This window comes from Delphinapterus leucas, chromosome 6 (genome assembly GCF_059928025.1).
Source record: "Delphinapterus leucas isolate spDelLeu-1000000601 "Yukka" chromosome 6, BTC_Dleu_Yukka2, whole genome shotgun sequence".
NCBI lineage: Eukaryota > Metazoa > Chordata > Mammalia > Artiodactyla > Monodontidae > Delphinapterus > Delphinapterus leucas.
In genome coordinates this window covers 42896822-42922964 of record NC_143134.1, presented here as the reverse complement: position 1 = coordinate 42922964, position 26143 = coordinate 42896822, and the positions used below count along the sequence as shown (strand labels likewise).

Below are 26143 nucleotides of genomic sequence, written 5' to 3'. Positions count from 1 at the left end.
GTGTAAAAGAAGACAGATGTCCCAGCTCAACAGAGACAGCAAATTCACCCTTCCTCTGCCATTTTGTTATATTCAGGCCCTCAGTGTACTGGATGATGCCCACCCACATTTGTGAGGGCCATATGTTTTACTCAGTCTATCAATTAAAATGCTAACCTCTTCTAGAAACACCCCACAGAAACACCCATAATGTTTTACAAGCTACCTGGGCACCTCTTAGCCCAGTCAAGTTGACACGTAAAATTAACCATCACACTGTCCAATATATAGGTTAAAAATAGAATATTGCCAGTTTACCAGAAGACGTTTTGTGCCTCTTCCGACACACATCATCTTGAATTTTTGGTTAATCATTCTCTTGCTTTTCTGCATAGTTTTATTATACATGTATATATCCTTAGACTATAAACATATTGCTTAATTTTCTTGTTTTTAAACAAGAAATGGGAATTACATAGATTTAATTCTTCTAATCAGCATTATGGTTTTGATATGCCTTTGTATCAACAGCTGTAATTCATTCATACTATTGGCTATACCGTGTTTCATCGTTTGAATATGCAATGATTTATTAAGCCATCTCATCGCTGATGGATATTCAGGATGTTTCCAGTTTGGAGCTATTATGAACACAACTTCCTGTACATTTGTGTACATATGTCCAGTATTAACCCAGGAATAAAACTGCAGAACTGTAGGGTGTATGCCTATTCAGTTTTATTCTATCATGCCAAACTGTTTTTCAAGAAAGTTGACACCAGTTTACATTTCTCCCAGTGGAGGATGAGTATTCTTATTCCTAATATCCCATATATACATCTTCAGAGTATAAGTTCTGTATTTCTTTTATTAATTTTTTCCTAATTATTTTGTTCTTTTCGATGCTGCTGTAAATGGGATTTTTCTTCTTAATTTCCCTTTCAGATTGTTCACTGCTGGCGTATAGAAATACAATTGCTTTTTGTATGTTGATCATGTAGCCTGAAACCTTTCTGGACTCATCTATCAGCTCTAATAGGGTCATCGTACATGTCTCAGAATTTTCTGTATACAACATCATATAATCTGGAAGTATAGTTTTACTTATTCCTTTCTAATCTGGATGCCTTTATTTCTTTTTCTTGTCTAATTGCCCTGGCTAGAATCTCCAGTAGAATGCTGAATGGAAGTGATGAGAACAGACATGCTTGCTTGTTCCTGATCATAGGGGAAACACTCAGTCTTTCACCGTTAAGTAGAACATTTGCCATGGGGTCCACAGATGCTCTTTATCAGGTTGAGGATTTTGTATTCCTAGTTTGTGGAGTATTTTATCATGAAGAGATGTTGAATTTTGTCAAATGCTTTTTCTGCATCTATTGAGGTAGCAAAAATCATTTTACCTTTGTACAAACTTTGTTCTGGGCCCTTTGAGTGACCCTTTTTAGTTATGGAGATGTGAAGCAAGTTCACGACCATTACTTCCAGGAGAATGTAAAATAGGCTACTTTGGGGCTTGATTAAGACCTGGGATTTGGTCTGTGGAGCTCTTCCATGCATCTATTTGAATTCTCAAAATTAAACCAAGATCAAGGACCCATCTGGAAGGGAAGAGGTGCTGATGTAACCTCTTCTTAATGAGACTTGTCAGATGTGAGACCATTGTTATGGGAATATCTGCCCTGCCCAGCCATCCTGGTAGATGCTTTGCTTCCTAGGGAAGTGCTTGTGTGCATTAAGGTGCTCCCCCCTGCACCCCATCTAACCCCTGTAGAAGGAGCAGCTGCATACAGGAGGCTTTCTACAGCCACTATTACCAGATAAGACTTACAGTGCAGGATGTCCGCGGTCTGGGGGTGATCTGGACTCAGGTCACTATAGTAACACATGCAGAAAGCAGTGCCTCGCTGAGGGTCTCTTCAGGCTTCCAGGGTACCATGTGCCTCAGTTAGTACAGCAGTTCCTGCAGTAGACAGACAGGACCTAATATCAGATTGCCCAACAGCTGAGAAGCCCTGAGACAACCAGGGCCAGCAGGCGGCACTCTCAGTAGTCAAAAATGTGAAACTCAGCTCTTAGGGTCACTTCTGAGTTCTGCTGTCCTGGAAGCAAGCACAGGAGGATTTGTTCACTGACTCCTGAGAAAAAAAGTGCTGGATAGCTTTCCTTTGACCCATCAGATACACCCTCCAACCTTCTCTTCCCTCCTCTGTGCCCAGGAGATTGGCATGCACTGGCAGACTCAACAGACTCTCTAGCTCTCTGTCTTCCAGTTGGGACTGGCCAGTGGGGTTTGGTCACTAGCAGGAGATCAAAGGGCAAGAGGAGGGGAGGGGAGGTCATTTATTCTCCTGATTCCCTCCCTGTTGGGTCAATAAGGGGTGTCTATCTATCTCTCTTCCTAAGGCCACATTTCCTATCAGACATCTCTATCCAAACAGCGCTCACACACTCTCTCCCCTCCCACGCTAGCCCAATGAAGGCTCCCTTCCACTGCCCCTCACACCTCCCCTCACTTACTAAGACTAGGACCCTGTGTTGCTTTAACTGACCCCACCTGCATCTCTGTAAATAGCCCCTTTACTGAACCCTTTTCAAATAACCCAACTTGAGTGTGCTGTTTCTTGCCACCACTATGACTAGTACAGAAAATATGAGATCCTTGGACATATCTTGGGAGGGACATCTGGGGAGAAGAAACAGAATTTCTGCTAACCATTCTGCATTTGAATTTTGAAAGAAATGTGAACTCTAGGTTTTAAAAAATTTTTTTTACCCGAACTGGTAAAGCAGAGCACAGGTTACAGCAAGGCTTATACATCTATCCCCCTACCTGCCTGGAAGCACCTGGAGGGTAACAGTATTCACCTTTGGAGTCCTGCGGATGGTAGATGTTCAAGAAATGTTCATCAAGCACAACTGAACTGTAAGACCTTAGGCGTCACCTCTCTCTCCAGGTCTGTTCCTTCATCTGTATAACCTCTATCCAGGAACACTGAAATTTCACCCACTTGAGCTACATAAGAAAAACAGTTGGGCTTCCCTGGTGGTGCAGTGGTTGAGAGTCCACCTGCTGATGCAGGGGACACGGGTTTGTGCCCCGGTCCGGGAAGATCCCACATGCCTTGGAGCGGCTGGGCCCGTGAGCCATGGCCACTGAGCCTGCGCGTCCGGAGCCTGTGCTCCGCCACAGGAGAGGCCACAACAGTGAGAGGCTCGCGTACCGGGGGAAAAAAAAAAGTCGGTGCAGGGGTAATTGAAATATTCTTTAGATAAATGCTTTTATGTCAGCTTTATTGTTTTCAAGAACACAGAGTAATATGATCTTGGATAACGAAGGAGGTTGGGCAGAATGTCATTGGAAGTACTTTTAATCAAGTATTTTAAATGGCACACAATTAACATTGTTTTAAAGCAAAATGGCCCTTCAAAGGGTGCTTCTTCCCCTTAAGTAATTTACCTGAGAACAGGAACCAGATTAAATAGCAGAGCCATAACATGTGCCACTATGGACCTGTCTATATTTGACACCAAAAGAAATCTGCCTTGTATTGTATTATTGTGACAAAATGCCAGGTTACAAAACACCGTGTACAGCATGATCCCAACTTCATAAAATATTCATACCCGTTTATCTATGCGGGACGGCGGATCATTTTGGGAACGGACGCTTCTTGCCTGCAGGTGCGGTAAAGTGTGAATTCATTTTCTGCTTTTTCTTTTTACAACATTTAAAAAACAAATAAATGCTCTTTCCATTGGTGAAGGAGGAGCCAGAGGGTCCGGCCTGCAAGGGCGAGGCTCCCCTGCAGCGGAGAGGGGCTACGAGAGGAGGACCGCAGGTGCAGGGACTCGGGGCCGGCTCCCTCCTGCCTGCGGGAGGCTCCACTTACCCCACGAGGGAAACGGGCGCAGAGGGCGCAGCAAGAACTGGGTGGGAGTCGGGGAAAAGGGAAGCGCTGGGCCGCCGGGTGCGCGGGTCTCGCCGGGCGCTGCGGGGGCGGGGCGGCTGGGGGCGGAGCGCATGGGGGCGGAGTCTCGGCGTGGGACGGGTCTCGTCGGGGAAGGGGCGCGAGGGGGAGGGGAAGGTGTGTCGGCGTGGGTGGCGGGTGGCTGGGGACCGGATGAGGGGTGGGGCACTGTTGGGGCGGGGTCTTGGTGGGGGCTTTGGGGTGGGCTCCGCCTGGGCCGGGGTGGGTCGCGGGCGGCTCCGCCCCCCGTGGCTGGGAAGGCGGAGCAGACCGGCCCCAGAAAGCGACGGGACTCCGGGCGATGGCGGCGCCCAGCGCGCTGCTGGTGATGGGCGTGAGCGGCTCGGGGAAGTAGGTCCAGGAGGGCCGGGGCGCTGGGGGCGCAGTGGGGGGGCGGCGCGGGGCGGCGGAGGCCAGATCCGCCGGCGTTCCGGGCCCGCGGCGACGGGAGGGTCCTTCCCCTTTGCTGATGAGGGAACTGAGGCCCAGGGCACCTGCTCCCTCTCCCCACTTGCCAACCTGCTCGCCTCGGGGGCACCCGGCCCGGGGCCATACCCCAGACTCGGGCTCTCCGTCTGTAAATTTAGGCAGAGGCTTTAGCGAAAGCGCCTTGTGAAGAGGCGCCTGCAGGGGCGCGAATAGAGTAACGACTTCCCCGCGCCACCTGGAGCGGCCCGGGCCGTCACAGGTGCCCATGTTTGGGGGCCTTGTGTGGGCCCAGCGTGCAAGGGAGCAAGGCCCACAGAGCAGGGCCAAGCCTCGTCCCAGGCTCCTACAGACTTTTGTCAAGCTGGACAGCGCGCCAGCTCCCTCCTGCCGGGCCCTGGACTTTTCTGATTAGATTTTGGAACGTGAATTTAACCTTCCAATTTACTGTGTTCCCCCTTCAACTGTAAGGATTCGGTGTTAAGAAGGTTTGTAAGCAGGGAGGCGCACTGCATACCACAAAACCTCTGCCCAGCCCAGTCTGGCCAACTTGGGGGCTGAGGAAGCCTTTGGCTTCCTGTTTAGACCAAAGTCTGACAATGCCCTTTATTATCAGAAAAGGCAGCTACGGCAGCATTCCACCAGAGGCAAAAAAAAGACAACTAAAATATCACAACCTCCAAAGGCTTATCCAGTCCCTTCTAGAATGATCTGAATCAGGAACTGCCCATGCGGTCCAGTGTATTTTGAAGACTTTCTTTCTCCAGGTAGGTAGGTTTAGCTTCCAAAAATTATGTGGCATTTTTAGCCTCAAAGACAGGGAATCTTGTACTGAAATTTAAAATAACACACAGAGCCAGAAAGTCCCTCACTGTGTATGACTGAAGAACTCAGAGAATGAAAAACTGCCGCTCTGGTGTGATGTAGTGAAAGTCAAGAGCCCTAGGTTTTGGTTCTACTGCTGTCTGATTGTGAGCTTGGGTAGTTCATGTGCTGGCCCCCGACCCAAGCCTTGGATCAGATGAGGGGAGACTGTACCGTATGTCATATGGTTATGATATTCATGCATTCAGTAAATGTTTATTGAGCTCAATCCTTCCTCAACGTCACTGACATGTAGTGAGCAAGACAGATACATCCCTGCCCTCAAAGAGTTTACATCCTAATAAGGGAGGGAGGCAGTAAGGGAATAAATACATGTGCAGTGCACCAGGCAGCAGTAGGTGCTCTAGGGGAAAATAAAGGAAGGTAAGTGGAACAAAGAGCCAGGCAGGATAATGAGGGAGGGCTCCTCTGAGGAAGTGGTGTTGGAGAAAGACCTACAAGAAGAGAGGAAATAAGCCCGTGGATAGCCAGGAAAGGGCATGTGGGCAGAGGGAATGACAAGTGCAAAGGCCCTGAGGCTTGACTTTCTTGTGGACTAGCAGGGAGGCCATTGTGGCAGAGTGATTGGGAGATGAGGTCAGAAAAACAATGCAGGTGAAGAGAAGTGGTCATATGCTGGAATATTTTGAAAGTAGAGCCAAAAAGATGTGTTGATGGACTGGATGTGGGATATGAAGGAGAGAAGAGTCATGAATGATTTCAAGATTTTTGGCCTGGGTAACTGGAAGAAAAGAGTTTCTGTTGACTGATGGGGAAGCAATAGGCAGAGCAGGTTTGGAGTTAATAATAAACTTATTATTTGACATTACTGTATATACTGCAAGATTCCCTGTCTTTGAGGCTAAAAATGCCTCAATAATTTTTGGAAGCTAAACCTACCTACCTGGAGAAAGAAAGAGTCTTTAAAATACACTGGACCGCATGGGCAGTTCCTGATTCAGAAAGTTTCAGGAGCTCAGTGTGGGATGTGGTGAGTTGGACATGCCTATCGGTCATCCAAGTGGATCTGTCAAGTGGGCAATCAGATATCCAAGTCGAGTTCAGGAGAGAGGGACTTTAGGTGAAAATGTAGAACTCATCGGTGTGTGGATATGTTTAAAGACATATATATTCAGAACACCAAGGGAGTGAGTGTGGATAAGCTGGCCAAGGACTGAGCCCTGGGCCCTCTAATGGTTAGGTCAATGTCAACTGTTGTCGATGGACTGAGTGATAAAATGCCTGAGAATTGATTACATTGATCATTGGATGTAGCAACATTGAGCTCTTTGGTGACTTTTGTGAGCCCCTCTTAGAGCCCTGCAGGATTTTTAAATATACTCCATAACATTTGGAGCAGTGGGGTAATACCTTAAGAAAACAATAGTCTCAAACCAGAAAGATCCGATTTAAAACACTGTTAAAGTAATGTCAAATAATAAGTTTATTATGTTTATTGCCTTTCCTTCCCCTACCTGAATGTAAGGGATCTTTTTCCTTTTTGTTTATTGACATATGTGTCTAGAACAAAGCCTGGCACATAGTAGGTGCTTAATAAATATGTATTGACTTGATGAATGAATGAATGGAGCCATTTGAGTGGGTGGCAGTGTTAGCTTTCTTTATATTTTAACAATCTTAGTGAAGCCACCCTCAGCTTCTTTCCGTGTTTCCTTCTTTTTCCTGCTGTCGCAACAAGCTCAGGCCTCTTGAATACCTTTCTCATTATTCTGTGCCCCAGCCTACTGCCTACTGTCTTTTTAAGTCTCCTCGATCCTGATGTAGACCATCCCACTGGAAGACATTTGGGCCCCAAACTGGTTTGTAATGTTCGGCCCTGACCAGTCTCCTGTGAGCCGAGCACTTTGCCGTATTTCTGCTGGGGGTCCCTGGTCCATATTCAAACAGTCCAGCTGTCCTCTGGTTAGGAAGTTTGGTTAGAGTGGTAGAGAGTGGTTTTTCCGTTTTCTTCTATCTCCTTCCTGCCTGTCTACACCCCAATCTAGTTAGCTTTTCTTTTAAATTATGACGGGTGGCTGACATGTTCATTCCTGGCTAATCTAACTTGGTCTTAAGTGTGATTTCGTTTGTACACAGCGCTGATTTCACCAGCCCTGGAGTTCGGCTGGGACGGTTTAGTCACCAGTAGGCTACAACATGTCACCCTATGCAGCCTCCAAAGGAGTGAACATAATGGGAGAGGTTCCAGTTCTCTCAATCCTTTGGTTACTTTTGGGAGCAGGTCTCAGTTTGGTACAAGTGTGTCTTTTTAAAACTTCCCTGATACCTTCTTAACAAAAGAGAGAGGACCCTTGGTAAGGAATAGTATCCAGCTAGAATTTCATCACAACGTTTTGTTTTCACTGTATACATCTTTTTGGTTGCCTCCTGTTTAAGGCAAGTGAGGGTGGCTTCCTGTATAAGGGAAGGAAAGAGTTTCCTTGTTTAACACATTTGTTTAATTTTAAAGAGTGAACCAATTAGGGGCTTCCCTGGTGGCGCAGTGGTTGGGAGTCCGCCTGCCGATGCAGGGGACACGGGTTCATGCCCCGGTCCGGGAAGACCCCACATGCCGCGGAGCGGCTGGGCCCGTGAGCCATGGTCGCTGACCCTGCGCGTCCGGAGCCTGTGCTCCGCAACGGGAGAGGCCACAACAGTGAGAGGCCCGCGTACCGCAAAAAAACAACAAAAAAACAACAAAAAAAAGTGAACCAATTAAACAAAAATAACAAGTAGATAATTGTAAAAGTGTGTGTAAAACTTAGGCAAGAGGGCATGGTGAAATGATAGGAGGATACAGTAAAAACTTCTGAAGTTCATACTTCAATGATTGGCATTTTGGGTAATACTTCAGAAACTGATAGCATGAAGGGGCTTCGTTTCTAATTAATCGCCTGAAGGCCTCCACCCCTATCCCACGGCGCTAGCCTGTAAGCCTCAAGATGGCCAGTCTCAGTGGGCTGAGCATTATGTCCTAGGAACTAGTAGGTGCTCAGTAGATATTGGCTGAGTGAAATGAGTAGGTGAATGGATAAATGTAGCTCAGTTCCCTTGTTTTACAGGTGAGAAAACAGATTTAGAGGACAAGGTGACTTACACAGGAGGACACAGTCATTTAGTGGCAGAATGGAGACCGTGGCCAGACCTCAGTTTCTAGGACCGAAGCCCTCTTCAGTGACCATGCAGCCTGTTAGGGTCCAAACAGGTAGATCATTCTCAGATGCATTGCACAGAGAGCATTCAACTCCCAGACTTAATAATGAGTGCTGGTAATTCTCCATGTCCTTTATTTGAAGAGTGTGCCCCTTTTAAGCCCCAATATTTTAATGCTTTTATGAGCTCCTTGAACCTTGTGTGGGTGCTTAGAGGTTAAATTCCCTGTCAGACCTCTCCCTCCAATATCCTCAGTAGAATTTATCACTTTAATAATTCAATATTTTTTCTCAAAAAAATAATTATCTACAAAACAGGGACCAAAAACTTAAGGAAAAAACTTCAGGAGTTTAATGAGATCTTATGTATTGCTTTGGGGAGAAAAACTGGTGATGACCGGATAATTATTTCATTTAAATTCCTAGAGAAAACTAAAGCCATGCTCTAGACTCCAGGGTCAGGAGCATCTATCTCAGTTTCAGTATCATAAGTTGTCGGTGATTATAATACCGGTAGGGCAGCCCTCTGCTTCCCAGGGCCCCTCGGATGGAAGAGGCACAGCGCAGGCTGGGAAAGGGCAGTCATGTAACATCTATGTCCTCTCCACAGATCCACCGTCGGCACCCTGCTGGCATCCCAGGTAACCTGTTCTAATGCCTCGCAGTTGCTAGTCCCATAATGTTGTCTCTTTGCTTCTCTCCCTTTCCCTCCCTGCCTTTTCTTCTGGCCTGAGTGGTTTGTAAACTCACCACAGACACCTCCATGCAGCTTGTGAAACCCACCGGAGCAATTTTGTTTTTCTCCTTGGTGATCATAAATAGTGATGAATGAAAAAAAGAGCTGCAGCAGCCCAGGGAGCGGGATTCGTGACACGACATCAGAGCCCTCCCCACTCCTGCACCTGGGTGGGCAGGGGTGGGGGGTGGTTTCCCCGGGCTGCTGGTGGAGAAGAGGGTGGCAGGGTTGTTTCTGTACCTGCCCGTTAGTTTTAGTAACCCCACGGTGGCTGTCACGTGGGCCGCACTACCTGCCACATACCCTCTTTCACTTTGTTCTTAAAGCTAGGATGGAAATTCTACGATGCAGATGACTATCACCCAGAGGAAAATCGGATGAAGATGGGAAAAGGGATACCTCTGAATGACCAGGTAAGGTTTGCTGTCTGTTTTTATTTCCAACACAGATGTCCTGTGATGCAGGGTGACACAGGTTAAGATTCCTGCAGTGCTTCTTGTAGTAGAGTTCCTGAGTCATGCACTCACGTACAGTGCTCCAAAATCCAGGTGCACAGCGGGTCCACCGCATATGTTAGCTTTGGCCCTGAACTCCCATCTAAACTCTAAACTGGCATCAGCAGTGATGCCACCCTCTGCCCCAGCTTGGCAGGATCTGCCGGAACACTTTGTTGAGGGATTTTAATCTGCAGAATGTAATCCCTGAGAGGGCAGAGGCTCCCCTCTGCCTCATATGTGGGGAAGTTCATCTTTTCTTCCCAGGACTTATCAGCCTACCACCTCGCCAGGCCCTGGCATCTTTGCCTGGCAAAGCAAAGCCCTGGCTGCTTCCCCACCAGCAGCCTGAGGAAAACCCCCCCTGCCCGCCCACCCAGGTGCAGGAGTGGGGAGGGCTCTGATGTCACGTCACGAATCCCACTCCCTGGGCTGCTGCAGCTCTTTTTTTCATTCATCACTATTTATGATCACCAAGGAAAAAAACAGAATTGCTCCGGTGGGTTTCACAAACTCAGATCTGGCCCTCTGGAGCCACGCATCCCCTCCTTGTATCCACTGGAGCCACCCTTGCCTCTTTCAGTTGCTCTACCACCATGCTTCTCCCCGCAGGGCCTTTGTATCTGTTGTTCCCACTGTGAGGAATAATGCACTTCCTTGCCCTCTTCTCAGTTACCCAGCTCATGCTTCACATCTCAGCTCCTATGCTCCTTCTTCAGGGAAGCTCTCCCTGACTTCTAGGTAAAACCTCCTATAATAATCTCTTATGGCACCGTATCCCTTATCATCCTTGTCCCAGCTGCAACATGGCATTTGATGGTGTGAGAATTTGATTACTATTTATCTCTACAACTAGATTTTACCTCCAAAAGGGCAGGCATTATGGCCATTTCTGTTAACCATTATATATCCCCAGAGCCTGACACACAGTACATGTCAGAAAATATTTGTGGCAAATTTGTGAGTGAATGAATGAATGAGTGTAAGAATGAATGACTAGCACCTCATTTCTTTATACACTGTCATGAGGCCCTTTCCTAGAGGGTCTCTCTCAAACCAGAGTCACAAACTGGATTCACTGGCATGATTAGCTGTAACCCAGGAGAGACTGAGGGCGGGGCGTAGGGCTGAGTCCACAGAGCAGCTGAGAGCCGGGGCTCTAGCTGGGCCCACGTGCCAAGGGTGTCCAAAGGGCAGGTATGGTATGGAACTGGCCAAAGAGCAACACTGGTGTTTTCACTTTCATGACCTTGGCTCACCCCAGTTGGGCCCCACTTTCTTCTCTTTGTCCTGCCGTGAAGGACTGGAGTCATTAACCCATATTAGGTCTAATTCTAGAGCACTCTGAGGGTTTCTCTTTGTCCCAGGGAGTGCACCTCGATTTGTAATAGTTCAAACTTTAAACCATCAAAATCAAGTTTACAGCATCTGACTTTAGAAGGCAGGAGGAGAGAAGCAAAAAAGGGATACAGAGTAATAATGTAAACAAAATAATGATATTATATGAGAGATAATAAACATAATATAGATAACCTGGCCTCACCACTGAGCTTGTGTGACTTTTGGCAGATGGCTTAGTCTCTCTGTGCCTCATTTTCCTCCTGTGAAATAGGGATGGTGACAGGACCTGTTTCATTGAGTTCTTGGGAGGATTAAATGAGATAATATGAAAAATGTGCACAGAGAAGTGCCTGAAGCATTCAGTGAATATCACTTCTTATTGTTGTTGCTAATATCTTATCTATATATACATACATGTAACAGAAAACCATTTCTGTGGAGTGTGTAAAATGTGACTGTGCTAGGGTTATTTTATTTTTCTCCTTGGCAGGTACAAATGAAAATTAAAATAAGGAACAAAGTAAAGCAACCCAAATGGACAGATTTTAAAATGGCATTTAAGCAGCCTTCCTCTTGTTCACAAGTGAGGCTTGTTAAGTGGGCAGTATGGATGGGGGGCTGGGGAGGAGAATTCAGAAGAGGAATTTATTGTACAGAAGAAAAGGTTATCAGTTACTGGAAGAAACACAACAAGTTACTAAATATATTCAGAGGCAGCTGTGCAAGTTAACCTGACCTTAGAGAGAAGCAGAGAGAAAGAGGTAAGATGGCAGATGGCTTACATTTTTGATGAGAGCCCAGCGAGTCTAAGAGTGAAGGTGTGGGTCACAGCTGAGCTGGCACCAAGGACCTCCTGGTTGCTCTGGCAACCAGCCCCCCGCCCCAAAGATACTGTACTGAACATCAGTTAGAGTGTTAGAGGCAGACATAGCGGTTGGCCTTGCGGAAGTGTCTCAGGAGGGTTTGGGGAGGGTACTGTGCTCAGAAGGCTGAGATGTGAAGAGAAAGAACCTGAGTTGAATATACCAAGGGCTCCTTAAGTCTATTTCAATTAAATTAAATGTAAACTCCAGTTCCTGGGTTGCATTGCCACATTTCAAGTGTTCAACAGCCACATGTGGCTGGTGGCTGCTAATCCAGGTGGCACAGATAGAGGACATTTCCCTCAGGGCAAAAAGCTCTATTGGACAGCGCTGGTATAGAAAGATACGCCACCCAGGATGCAATACATTATAGCGTGATGATGATCATAATAAAGAATTTCCAAGCTGCCAGTCAGTGAGTCTCCCATATGTGCCAGGTTCATGCTGTCCTGGTAGCGTATGGTGACACTTGAGCAGACTTCAACCTCAAAGTCTATTTAAAAGAGGTTTTTTGGAAAATTTTTCCCTGATTATAAATATAATACTTATCCTGTATAGAAAATTCAACCAGTGCCGAAAAATCCTTTCACAGAATTTTCATCACCCTTGGTTTCATCTTCTAAAAATACCTACTAATTGAATTTGAGTTTTTCCCCCTTATCCTTTTTGGGGTATATATTATTTTTACATGCATTCTTTCCTCTATGGGCTTAAGTTCACTTTTGCACCAGATAAAACCAGTCCATCGCCCATTGTCCTCCCCTCCTACTTTCCTTGCCCTCTCTCCACCTCCCCCAGCAATGCTGGACACACTCATCTTCCATCTGTTCCTCTGAGCTCCTGCCCTGCCCTTTAACCATCATCCCCTTCCAGAAGACACTGTTTCTCTAGATAGGCCAAGTGCTTAAGCACTGGGCTGGGGGTTCAGGGTACACTGCCCCCCACCCATCCCTGCATGTAAGGACTATCAGGAATGAAGGGACCTAGAACATCAGATCCAGGAAGCAGGGATGTTCATTTGGGTTATGTTGTTTCCTCCTCTCTTTCCCCTAAGACTTTTTGTGTTTGACTTGCCTTAGTTACCATATTGTCCGTAGTAACTATTTACACACAGAGTTCAGTGAATTTGCTTTAATATATCCTCTGTTTTGCCCCAGTTTCTGCATCTGTGAAAAGGAGATCTCAATCATTCCCTTTTTTCACAAACATGAACACAAAATTTGGAGCTCATGTGCCCAAGTCCTCCCTAAGACCCTAATAATAAAGTCCAGACTCCTTAGCAGGTCATTCAAGGTCTTGATTCTCTAGTCCTGACAGTTTCTCCTGACCTTCCTCACCTATCAACTCCCACACCTCCTGTTCACCAGTGCTGAGCTCCTGCCTCATCCATTTAGACAAGAGTCTTGGTAAACCATCTTTAATATGCCAAGTCTTGCCCTTCCCTCTGCTTGACAGGCCCTGCTTCCATTAAAATCCTCTTTACCCTTTAAGATTTAGTCTTCCTAGGGCCTGATCAAAATTGCTCTCTCCCCTTGTTTTATCATAGCCCTTCTTATATTTCTTGGAGCCCTCATTACTGTCCTGTGGGTAGTTTAATTGATAAATACCCATCCTCAGGCTGTGACCCCCTCGAGGACAGGGACTGCACTGTTCATATTTATATCCCCAGTGCTCAATATGGTGCTTTGCACATATTAAGTATTCATTGTTTGTGGAGCTAGAGCCCACTGCATACTAAATTTATTTATTAAAGGTCTTTTCAAAATTCAAAGTTGGAAATGAATGCTGTTTATTGCAGCTATTAAATCAGCCAAAAAGTAATGTTTAAAATGGAGTCTACTCCTTTTCCTGTTTAAGTCCCAAAGCAGCTCAATGTATTATATATGATTCCCCCATTTTGCAGATGAACAAAGGGAGGCACAGAGAAGTAACTTGAGCAAAGGCACAGAGTGAGGGGGATCTCTCCAACCTCTAAGACTCTACTTTTTCTACTGTGTTAAAGGCCCTGATACTACACACACACAAAAATAATCTACAAGAAGTGAATCAGGGTTGATTAAGTGGAGCAAGAAAGGGTGAAAGCAAGGGTGAGGGTGAGAGCAGGAGAGAGGCACAGCCCCCGGTGAGCACATCCATTGTAGGGGCCTAGGCCTTGAAGGGTATTTGAGGCAGGTGACACCTGGCTTTACACAGCAGGTCTGAGAATTCTGGTTTCCACATGGGAGTCTAGGTAGCCTCTGGAGCTGCTTTGGAAAAACTCTCTGCTTGTGGCCCCATGTGATCCTCCAAGGAAGGATCCCAATTGTGTAATTATGACTCAATACTTGGAAAGTTCTGTAAAATAAAGTTGAAAGTGCTTCTGTTTTATCTCCAACCTTCTCTCATTGTTTTTATGGCTGGTGGACCCAGACCTTACCGGTGCAGTGAATAAACTGGTCCAACATACATTCTGATTGGGCAAATGTCTGAAAGCATCCATTTTTGTTTAAATAGTTTAATGTTTCCATGTATTAACATTAGTTTTCATGGTTGAGCTTCTGAGGAATTTTATTATGACTAAGTGATGCAACATGCTTAATTCTTGACGAAGGCACATATTGAGGCACTATTAAAACAATAAAAAAGTATGGATTCAAAGTAAAGTTCCATTTTCCTACACGTAGGATAGGAAGCTTATTACCCAAACATGTTTTTCGTTATTTTTAATTTGTTTCGTCTTTATTGTGAAATGTTTCAGGCATGCAGAAAATGTAATGAATAATAAAGTCAATACCCAACTTAACACCATGACATATTTGTTTCCTAAGCCATAAAGTAATAGAGATTGATCTCTGTACAAAGAGATATTTGTGCCGATGGACTGGAGGAAATGTGCAATCTAAGTAAAACAACAGAACACAAGTTTGCTCCTCCGCTAATGTGAAGAAAGAAGAGATATCTAAAGTACTAGAAATTAAACAAATTATCCCCTCTCCTTGGTTCATCCAAACCCACTAGGAACATTTTACTCATGCAGAAGAACAACTCATTTTTTTTGTGTGTTTGCATCTGTGAATCAGTCCTAATGCATCATTATAATTGCTCCTTGAACTCTAAGTAGGCATGTGAATACTGAATATGTGAATTAGCATTTGGCCCTCTGAACCTTCCAACTACCTCTTCTAAACCAAACATTCTTGCTGAATGGGGGTTAGCAGCCCACGGCACTAGTCTCAGGATTTTGTTTCACCTAGAGACTTGTACAGTGACAAGGGATGTATTGTGGAAAAGGCTGTCTGCCTACCCAGATAGGACAAGGGTAGTCAGGCTCTGTCTTGTCAGCTCAATGCCTGATACTGTCAACACATTGAACATGCATTCATGTCTCATATGAGAACCCCACTAGTCAAGTTCACAAGATTTCTACATAAAACCAGAATGCCGGGGCTTCCCTGGTGGCGCAGTGGTTGAGAGTCCGCCTGCCGATGCAGGGGACGCGGGTTCGTGCCCCGGTCCAGGAGGATCCCACATGCCACGGAGCGGCTAGGCCTCTGAGCCATGGCCACTGAGCCTGCGCATCTGGAGCCCGTGCTTCGCAACGGGAGAGGCCACAGCAGTGAGGAGCCCGCGTACCACAAAAAAAAAAAACCCAGAATGCCAGTTGATTAATTTACAAGGAGAAATTTAAGTGCCACATGGCCTGTAACACTTCACATGGATCTGATTTCAGAAGCCAACATACAATCAGGTTTCTCAGTGAACATGCAATCAAAAGAGTAGGAGAGTTAGGGCTGAAGTTTCTAATGGTGTGAGACCATCCATCCCCTTACAGGAAGATGTTTGCTAATGAGAATATGATATTCAAAGTCCTATGGCCAGAACTCAGTCCAATGGCCAGACATGTCCTCTGGTCAGTACTCTGCTGTTTAATTCCGTAGTGCTCCTGCCCTGGGCTTTCACACCCACCAAGCCTTGCTGGGACAGACGTGCTTCCTTTATGTGTGTAAAAATATGTACTTGGATCATAGTGATGTCCTGCTAGCCTGAGGGTCCTTTTTACTCCTTCAGATGAGTTTATACATCTCTGCTCCTTTCTATTAAGTGTTGCTCTTTAAATTAAAGCTTTAAAGAACAAGCCTCTTTCCTTCTTTTCCAAGTGCTTAGGAAGTTACCTCACTGTGGGCCCCATATGCTATAAGCAGACTCCTTAACTTTTTACAAGTTGACATCATTCCTACAGCTTGAAATGGGATGCCCCCATTTACATGTAAAACACACAATGAAGTTAGTGCCCTTAATGATTAGTATACACTTTACCAAGTAAGTGGCCTGTGCTGCCCTTCCTGCAGGCCTGAAAGGCACTATGTCTTTGTAGGACTGGATCCTAGGTAGGAAACTGCTCATCCTGCTGACGTGTGAGTCTTTTAAGGCCCAGTCACCCTGCTCTGCTACAGCCTTCTATTAGAGGAGCTGTTTTGGAAAATATAGCCAAAGAGGTTTAAAAAAAATTTTTTTAAGGTCATTGTATAACTAACAGTGTTCTCTTTTTCATTCCTGTTAGTTCATGAATATAATAGAAAAGCTTAGCTATTCACAGTGAGAGTACAGGAAAGAAAGGAATTTAGAAAGCTGAGTGCAAATGGAATCTTAGAAGTTAAACTTAGGCTGATCATGTCTAGAGTACTGAAAGAAAGCACCCAGAGCAGTGTCTGGATCTCCCTAAGCACACAACAAACGCTTGTAAATGGATGAAGGAGAGGGGAAATCCAAATCTGTGCTTGAATTGGCAGCTTTTCCCATGGGCAATTTTCCATCATCAAATACTGCACAGCTCAGTAAGTCCATCTAATTATCCCCGCTACCTATAATCCTTGACACTCTTCTTCCTGGACCCCTGCCATAAGCCCAGAAAATATGTGTTACAGTGGCAATTTCAAGTTCCATAAGTATAGCTCCTACAACTTTTTTTCTCCTCATAGACTTCTCCAGAACATTTAGTTTTTGAGTATGATGTCTTAGAAAACCTTGCCAATAATAAACCTTAAACATATACACTCTTTTCCAAGAGCACATAGGTCTCCTCATAAAGCACAGAGTTCTTTGTGTTCTGCAAATCTGGAGCTGGTAAGCCTCATTATCTTGTTACTTTGTTTAGAAATAACCACAATGGTTCTACTGACTACAGTCAGACAAGTGCTAACATAAACAAATGTTTCATTCATTAAATACATTTGAGCTACAATGTGTGCACATTGTAGTAGCTGTTGTAACTTGAGTAATAATTTCTGTGAATTATGTATTAATAGCTGTTGTTTTATTATTTGTGTAAGTTAGGTGATAGTCGTCATTTGATCTGTGTCTTGTGTGGATTTTGTAACTGTTGCATTTGTACTTCTAAGTGGTCTCTGGTCGACTAGTGTGTACACAGAGGTGAAGTCTTTTTTTTTTTTAATTATTATTATTTTTGGCTGCGTTGGGTCTTCATTGCTGCGCACGGGCTTTCTCTAGTTGCAGCAAGCGGGGGCTACTCTTTATTGCGAGCACGGGCTCCAGGCACGCAGGCTTCAGTAGTTGTGGCACGTGGGCTCAGTAGTTGTGGCTCACAGGCTCTAGAAAGCAGGCTCAGTAGTTGTGGCGCACAGGCTTAGTTGCTCTGCGGCATGTGGAATCTTCCCGGACCAGGGATCGAACCTGTGTCCCCTGCATTGGCAGGCGGGTTCTTAACCACTGCGCCATCGGGGAAGTCCCCATAGAGGTAAAGTCTTAAAAAATTCTATCACTAGTAAAACTTCCAGGAACCTCAACCCAATATTAGCACACATGCTTTTCAAAAATTTTATTTAATATGAAAAAATTAAATATACGTGTGTGTGTTGTGTGTGAGAGTGTGTGTGTGTATGTGTAAAATCTTCTGCTTCCTGAAAAGGGTGGGTCCTAGTAACGGGAGGGTCTTTAGTTTGCTGAGTATAGAGTGAAGGCCTTGGTGGAATGAACGTTTCACTTACTGAGTATTTAGTTACTCTGAATAAGAAATGGGAAAGCCTGAGCCAAGGGGAGATATTCAGGAACTAAAGGAGCTCACCCAGAGCTGGAGAACTTGAAAGGATCCTGGTGGAAAAGATTGTGGGGGGGGGGGGCATAGCCAAGGGCTTAACCAAGGTCAGAAGCAAAATGAGAAATTCTCAGGTGCCAGAATCAAAGTGGCAAGATTTAATTAAACCTAAATAACCTCTTCCCCCAAGTTTTGGAAATGCATGTAAGCCAGGAGGCTGGGAACTGAGATTCTGATGCCCCTGTAGAGATGGGAGATGAGGCCTATATGATGCATGGAGCTGGACCTGAAACTAAGTGCGAGGACTTGCATAAAGTATTTAAAGGAAGACTTTATTTGAGTGAGGATTACAAATATCTCCACTCACTAGATTCAAGAAGCAGCAAAGAATCTGGCTGTCTCCCCTGGACCACAGGTGGAAAACTAGAGACTTTCCTATGCCCAATTCACTTCATATGACATAGACCAAGTTGAAAAATTAATGTAATGCTAGTCTGGAATTGGCAAAACTACCTATGGAAATGTTTCCAAAACTCAGCACTCCTACAAGGGAAAAAAAATCTGAAGATGCACCTGCAGTCAAAAAGTACAAACCATACAGGTAAATGAACCACTGTGAGAGAGAATCAGCAAAAAAGCACAAATGGAATAAGTCATACTCCAAGAAATAGAATCAAATGAAATAATATAATATTGCAAATCAACTATAATTTTTTTAAAAGAATCAAATGAAAGAAACAGAAAATTTATTGATAATGTTTCATTATCAATAGATGGATTAAACAATAAACTAGACACAGCTGAAGAGAGAACTAGTGAATTAGAAGGCAGACTAGAGGATATTACCCAGAGTGAATAAAAGAGCTAGATAACTAGAAAAATATTCGAGAAAAATTAAGAGACTGGTATAATAAAATGTTTCACATACAGCTAAAAGGAATCCAAGGAGAACAGAATAAGTGGGGGAAAGGCAATATTCAAAGAGATAATATTAACAGTTTCCTTAGACTGAATATATAAAATGAGTCCTGAACAGGATAAATAGTAAAACTGCAAAACATCAAGGACAAAGAGGTTTATTTTCTACCTATAGCTACCAAAGAGAAAATATATGTTCTGAATGATTGCCCAATATAACAAGAGATACTTCTCAACAACAATAGAGCCCTAACAAGAGATACTTCTCAACAACAATAGAGCCCTAAAGACAGGGACTAAGTATTCAAACTGCTGAGGGAAAATAACTGTCAACCAAGAATTCTTTACCAACTGAAATCTTATTTAAAATGAGTAAGAGTAAGAGCAGAAGACGTTTTCAGACACACAAAGACAGAAGGGAAAACTGTCAATTCTTAATCTATGGGAGAATTTAAAACAACTCTCTTGAAAACATCAAAACAGACAAAAGATACACAAAACAGACAAGAAAAATTAGTAAAGATATAGAAGATTTAAACAACAAATATATTGAAAAGCATGAATAAAAAATAAACATTCTTTTCAAGTACATATGGAACATTTATAAATACTGACCATATACTAGACCACATAGTACTAGTGCTATATGGCACAATTTGCCACAAATTCTAAAGAGTCAATATCATACCAATCAATCACATTTTTATCATAATGCACAAGAATTAGAAATCAATAATAAAAATTCTCACAAATCATAAAATGGTTGGAAACTGTAGAAATAAGTAAAATTGAAAAATAAAAATTGACATTCATTTAAATTCATAGGTTAAAAATCATAATGGAAATTATAAGATATTTGGAAATGTATGACAAAAGTGCTATCAACTAAAACTTATGGGATATAGCTGAAAGAGTACTTAGAAGGAAATTTACAGCCTCTGAATGCACTTTTGGAAAAATAACAAAAATGAAAATGATGATCTAAGGGTTTAAGTAGAAAAAAAATAATAAAAAGGAAGAATGTAGAAAAATATAGAAATAAGTGCTGAAATTAATGGAATATAAAATAAAGAAGCCATATAGGTGATGAGTGAAACGAATTGTTTGAAAAGATAAAAACAGACAAATCTCTGGCAAGATTGATCAAGGGGGAAAAGAAGCACAATTAAGACTAGGAATGAAAAGAGGCCATGAAAAATCTGATACCAGTGAATTTTAAGACTTAGATAAAATTGGACACTTTCATAGAAAAATATAAATTACTGTGGGAAAACAGGCTTGGATGACAGTGATCTGATGGCAGAGACAGTGCTCAGGGACACAGTCTACTCCCCCCCCACCTGCCAATGAAAACGTGACCTTGCTGATTCTAAAGTATTTCAGTTACCAAAACTGAATCAAGAATAGAAAAATCTGAATATAACACAATGCTCATTCAAGAAATTGAACCTGTAATCAGAGATCTTTCCAAAAAAAAAGCCCCAGGCACAGAGTTTATAAGATGAGTTTTAGCTCAGGCTGCTGTAACAAAATATCACAGATGGGGTGGCTTAAACAATAGACACTTATTTCTCACAGTTCTGGAGGGTGAGGGTCCAAGAGCAAGATGCCAGCATGGTCAGGTTCTTGTTTATTCTGAGCCTGGAGTTTCTCTTCCTGGCTTGTAGATGGCTGCCTTCTTACTGTATCCTCACTGGGTGATTGAGGGGGAGGGCAGTGGAAGGAGAGAAAGAGTACACACTAGCTCACTGGTCTCTTCTCAAAAGGACACTAATCCCATCATGAGGACCCCACCCTCATGACCTCATCTAAACCTAATTAACTCCAAATATCATTACATTAGGGGGTATGAATTTTGGGGAAATAAAAACATTCAGTTCATAACAATAATATATTGTATACAAGCTGTTTCAAAGAACAGAAAAAGAGGGAAAGCTGCCCTACTTATTTTATGAGGCTAGTATAACCTTGATACCAAAATTTAACATGGACTATACAAGAAAACAAATGCAGGTCAATCTCAATTATACAAATGCAAAAATCCTAAATAAAATGGTAGTAATCAAATGTTTAAGAGCAATGACTTTTAAAGACACATCATGTTTCTTGAATATGCATCAAAATGATAAAGGATGAGGGCACAGGTAAGGATATGGCTGGGACATATATAAAATCAGACTGTGAGTTGAAAATCATTGAATATGTTTAAAATTTCCATAATAAAAAATTATGTTTTTCTTTAAATGCATTATGACCAATCAGTATTTACCCTAGGAGGATTCCTTTGTGAAACACTGTAGGGTGCCCTATGTAAACTTCCTCTGCCTTCTCTGGAGAAATACAAAATTCTCACACTGCTTATATCTGAGTAGAGCTTTGCTTCTGGAGGATTTGAAGAATAGGGCCAGAGAGCAGCTGACATAGGGTTTCTGTGAATACCTCTCTGCATTTGAGATCAGAGGCACCTAAAGAATCATGCAGTATAATAAAAGATTTATATACATATCAGAACCAGAGAAAATATACTTACAATGGGAAGATTAAGATGGTGGAAGTTGGGCTTCCCTGGTGGCACAGTGGTTGAGAGCCTGCCTGCCGATGCAGGGGATGCGGGTTCGTGCCCCGGTCCGGGAGGATCCCACGTGCCGCAGAGCAGCTGGGCCCGTGAGCCATGGCCGCTGAGCCTGCATGTCCGGAGCCTGTGCTCCGCAACGGGAGAGGCCACAACAGTGAGAGGCCTGCGTACCACAAAAAAAAAGAAAAAGAAAAAAAAAAGATGGTGGAAGTTACATACTGGTATTTTAGGGCAATTTTTATTATTATGAAAAGAGCCTCTGACACCTGGACCAGGAAAATGCTTCTGTGCTGAACTGCCTAGTGACTTGACCCCTCAGCCTTGTGCATGGCCTACTCCTCAAAACCACTAAGATCTCTCTGGACCTTAACATTGATGAAAATGATTAACTTTCTGTAAAAACGAACAAAACCTGGAAAAGCCACTTTGTGTCTGCCTTCATTTCAGGACAGGATTCCATGGCTCTGCAACTTGCATGACATTTTACAAAGGTAAGAGAAAATCAGGCGCCAGGTAAGCCAGTGAGTAAAGAAAACCGATTACAAAGTACAGGGGAAAAAATACACTATTGAAATCACAACTGACTGCTGATATGGCATCCCAGAAATGAAATGCACCTCTATCAAGTAACCAACAATGATTTTAATCAGCCACAGATGTGTAGTTTAGTTGGGTTCTGGAGTCAGCCTTCTAAACAACTCCACAATTACTAGCTGGGAATCTTGGTCAGCCACTTGGCTTCCATAAACCTGTTTCTTCATCTGAAAATGGGGATAAATATAGTTCCTACTCACAGACTGTTGTGAGGAATTAGTGAGATGAAGCATGGGTAGCACTTAGAACAGTACCTAATATATATAGTAAGTGCTAAAAAAAATAATAATGACGTATAGCTATACCTTAGCCACCACTTTTATTGCCTCCTACTTCAAACTCTGACAACCAGGAAGATCTGGGGTCATTCATAAGTCAACAGATAACTGGCCACCAGGATTGAAGACTCAAATTGTTCAGCTCTGTAGCATGCCTCTGAGCAAACGGGGTCCTCCCCAACCCATCTGTGGGCCAGACCCCTGGGAATCCTGGTTGGGACACGGAAGATAAAGAGGTGGCAGGGAATAGGTTCTAAATCTTGCTGTCTCAGATGAAGTCATGTTTTATAAATCTAAAATCATGTGGGCCATATGAAATTAGAGTATACTTATGATTAAAACTCAGTTTACTTTTTTTAGACTGCACAGACATGGCTGGCAGCCCTGTCTTTGCATGGGCTTAGGGGTTTAAGGTTTGGAGTTGAGAACTCCTGCCCACTTGGGTCTCTAACATAAATAGACTTGTCAGAGATCTAACATACTGACCTGTGATGGAAGCAGAAGTGAAGATCCTCAGGAGAATAGAGATCAGACTTCCAGGCTCAGAATAAACAAGCTCTCACTCATGGCCCTTGGGAAGAGCCAGAAGGCTCAGGTACATAGGTTTGTTGCTGATGACACACTCCATCCACTGGGTCTCCAGTCTACAGTGGCCATGAATCAAGGCAGGCCCCTTCAGAATTCTCAGTTCTGAACTGAAATTTCTAAGTACCCAAGCCAGCTTTGACCCTTCACCTCTTTATACAGTTCCTTCCTGGCCCCAAGATGACTGCCTCTTCTGGCTGGTACATGTAGGTTTAGTGGAAAGGGGGCTCACCCTCATGTATGGTCTTGAACCACACTGGTTTTCCCTTATTGGTGCCTTGTCACTCTACCTCTATTTCTGGCTCAGTTTTTTTTTTTTTTCCTTAGCACGGCCCTGGAAACTTCTCACATCCTTCTCACCTTGACCCCACAGGGGCTGATGCTCCCTTTTCTCCTGCTCTCTCTAGCTCTGCACTGGTAACTTCCCCAGACTCCCAGCATACTGGAGAGTAGGAATGGAGAGAAGCCAGTTGTGAAATTCAAATCCCTGAATACCTGAGGGAGGAGAGCCTGAGCTGTGCTGTGTGGGGGGCACAGGTGCCTGCCGGCAGCCGCCCATGTCTACAAGTGGTGGCTCAGTCACATCCTACATCCAAGGGGCAGAGCCAGTATTTACCAAGCATTTCCTGTGTGCTGGGCACCTTGCTGAACTTACGCATCACAGTTCTATGGGCAGGTACTCTGAGCAGCTGCATTTAGCAGACGATGCACTCACGCTCGGGGAGGTAAGTATGTTACCCAAGATGCCCCACTAGTGGAAGATCTCTATCTCAAAGCCAGGACTGCCTGACACTTGGCCACCATCTGTAACACCTTCCACTGTCAGAGAAGTGGGACTCTAGTCCTCAACCTAGACTTGACACCAATTATTTTAAATGTCTTCACTCTGGCGCTCATCTTCCCCCCACACACTTTATTTTTTTTTAACAGAGATGTAGCCTCTGGACAGCATGTAATTCTTGCCTGTTCAGCTCTGAAGAAAGTATACAGAGACATCTTAATACAAGGAAAAAATGGTGCACCTCTGAAGTGTGATGAGTCAGGAAAAGAAGAAAAGCTGGCTGAAGTGAAGCTCCTTGTGGTCCATCTGACTGGGTCGTTCGAGGTCATCTCTGGACGCTTACTCAAAAGAAAAGGGCATTTTATGTCCCCTGAGTTATTGCAGTCCCAGTTTGATACTTTGGAGCCCCCATCAGCTCCAGAAAATTTCATTCAAATCAGTGTGGACAAAAATCTTTCAGAGATAATTGCTACAATTATAGAAACTCTAAAATGAAGTGAGAATCATCTATATCAGTGGTCCAGAACACAACTGGGCATAACTCTGTCTCCCATCCCAAACCATGTTCCAATATCCTTGTTGATACTGTATTCTAGATTCTTCTTAAGGTGAATAAACCATAATGTACTGAGATATGCTTGTTTGGGTGGATTTTTAGGAATCTGTGATACTCTTGTCATCATGCTCTGGCATATTCAGAGAAAAGGAGAGGAAACTTTGAAAGTGAAGCTTCAATTGAACTTTAAATTCGTGTGACCCAATCAAATAATCAGAGGAAATTCTACAATCTATGCTGTAAACCATGACTTATTTAGAACACTCTTGATCATGCCTGTACTTGGACAAATAAATGAAACCTGGCTATCCTTGGCACCCTCTGGAGATCGGTCTCAGGAGCAGAAAAGCATACAAAATTGACCACTCACCAGCAAGTCATGTTACATACACCACACACCTCTAATTTCTCTCTCTGAGTCATTTCTAGGTAAATAAAAAGCACACGCAGTTCACAGATAAAAAAAAAATTTGCAAAGGTGGAACTTGAGTGAATGAAATGCGTGACTCACTGATTCAGTCTGCCCCCACCTCATTTTAGAGACCCCTGTGAACAAGGCTGTTATCAACCTGCCCACCTTCCTGCTGTAAAAGCTGTCAATGATGGACACTAGGCAGGCTAGGAGGGAACACCAGAGGAGCTGCTATGGCTGAAAACTGAAACAAAACTTTCCAATGGGCAGCTTTATGCCAGTGGCAGCAGGGTTGGGTGAGGCTGTGGGGAGCTTAGGGGCACTGGTGCATTGCTGGCATGCACCTTACCAGGTACCAGCAGGGAAAGCTGCAATCTGGCCAGCATGGGTTGGGTTTGAGCCCTTCCCTGATGGGGCTCCAGGAAGAAGCTTCCTTATCCCTCTATCCTAACTAGGGCCACAAGACCCAGCCACTTTGCAGGGCCACTGGTTGGTTCTGGCCAAAAAGTTAGTTTTGGAACCAATTACCTGTTTTCTTTCACAACGATATACATTTCCTTGTCTCAGGAACCAAAAATACAATATGTGCATGGGGTGCCAATGGAAAGAAAGGGCCCTTCTGGGTGGACAGACCTTGCCTAAGAAAATGTGGAGAATGAGGAAGGTGATAGAGGAGTAAGACGTGGAGCTCACCTTCTCCTCACAGATATATCAAAAATACATCTACACGTGGAACAACTCCTACAGGACACCTACTGAACACTGGCAGAAGACCTCAGACTTCCAGAAAGGCAAGAAAGTCTCCATGTAACAGGGGTCTTGGTTCTGTGGCCAGGGGTCGAGCCTGAGCTTCTGAGGTGGGAAGAGCCGAGAGCAGGACACTGGACCACCAGAGAACTCCCGGCCCCAGGGAATATCCACTGGTGAGAGCCCTCCCAGAGGTCTCCATCTCAACACCAAGACCTAGCTCCACTGAACGGCCAGCAAGCTCCAGTGCTGAACGCCTCACGCTAAACAACTAGCAAGACAGGAACACAACCCCACCCATTAGCAGAGAGGCCGCCTAAAATCATACTAAGTTCACAGACACCCCAAAACACACCAACTGATGCGGCCTTGCCCATCAGAGGGACAAGATCCAACTCCACCCACCAGAATGCAAGCACAAGTCCCGTCCACAAGGAAGCCTACACAAGCCACTGGACCATACTCACCCACTGTGAGTGGACTTACCAGAAGCAAGAGGAACTATGACCCTGCAGCCTGCAGAAAGGAGACCCCCCAAAAGTAAGTTAAACAAAATGAGAAGACAGAGAAATATGTTGCAGACGAAGGAGCAAGGTAAAAACCCACAAGACCAAATAAATGAAGAGGAAATAGGCAATCTAACTGAAAAAGAATTCAGACTAATGATAGTAAAGATGACCCAAAATCTTGGAAATAGAATGAAGAAAATACAAAAACAACACGTTTAACAAGGACCTAGAAGGACTAAAGAACAAACAGTAATGAACAACACAATAACTGAAATTAAAGATACTCTAGAAGGAATCAATAGCAGAAAAACAGAGGCAGAAGAACAGATAA

At 44.1% G+C, this 26143-nt stretch overlaps 1 protein-coding gene across 3 annotated transcripts; it reads left to right on the top strand.

Annotated features, from left to right (window-relative positions):
* Positions 1–4048: 4048 nt before the first annotated feature.
* Positions 4049–24221, top strand: IDNK (IDNK gluconokinase). 3 transcript variants are annotated; one of them, XM_022558896.3, is made up of 5 exons: positions 4049–4301; positions 9003–9033; positions 9459–9541; positions 21798–21841; positions 23738–24221. In XM_022558896.3, the coding sequence occupies exons 1-5, from the start codon at positions 4104–4106 to the stop codon at positions 24081–24083; spliced, it is 702 nt and encodes a 233-aa protein (XP_022414604.2). In that variant the 5' UTR covers positions 4049–4103; the 3' UTR covers positions 24084–24221. The 3 variants fall into 3 exon arrangements, with proteins under 3 accessions (XP_022414604.2, XP_022414602.2, XP_022414600.1); XM_022558892.3 differs by having other exon boundaries at positions 4231–4301; positions 9455–9541; XM_022558894.3 differs by lacking the exon at positions 9003–9033 and having other exon boundaries at positions 9455–9541.
* The last annotated feature ends 1922 nt before the right edge of the window (positions 24222–26143 follow it).

Excerpts from the sequence above, each read along its gene's own strand:
- IDNK (XM_022558896.3), top strand. The coding sequence starts at position 4,104 with ATGAGGGGTGGGGCACTGTTGGGGCGGGGTCTTGGTGGGGGCTTTGGG. Across the intron at positions 4,302-9,002 it reads GGCGTGAGCGGCTCGGGGAA|ATCCACCGTCGGCACCCTGC; the intron begins GTAGGTCCAGGA and ends TCCTCTCCACAG. Across the intron at positions 21,842-23,737 it reads TTGCATGACATTTTACAAAG|AGATGTAGCCTCTGGACAGC; the intron begins GTAAGAGAAAAT and ends TTTTTTTAACAG.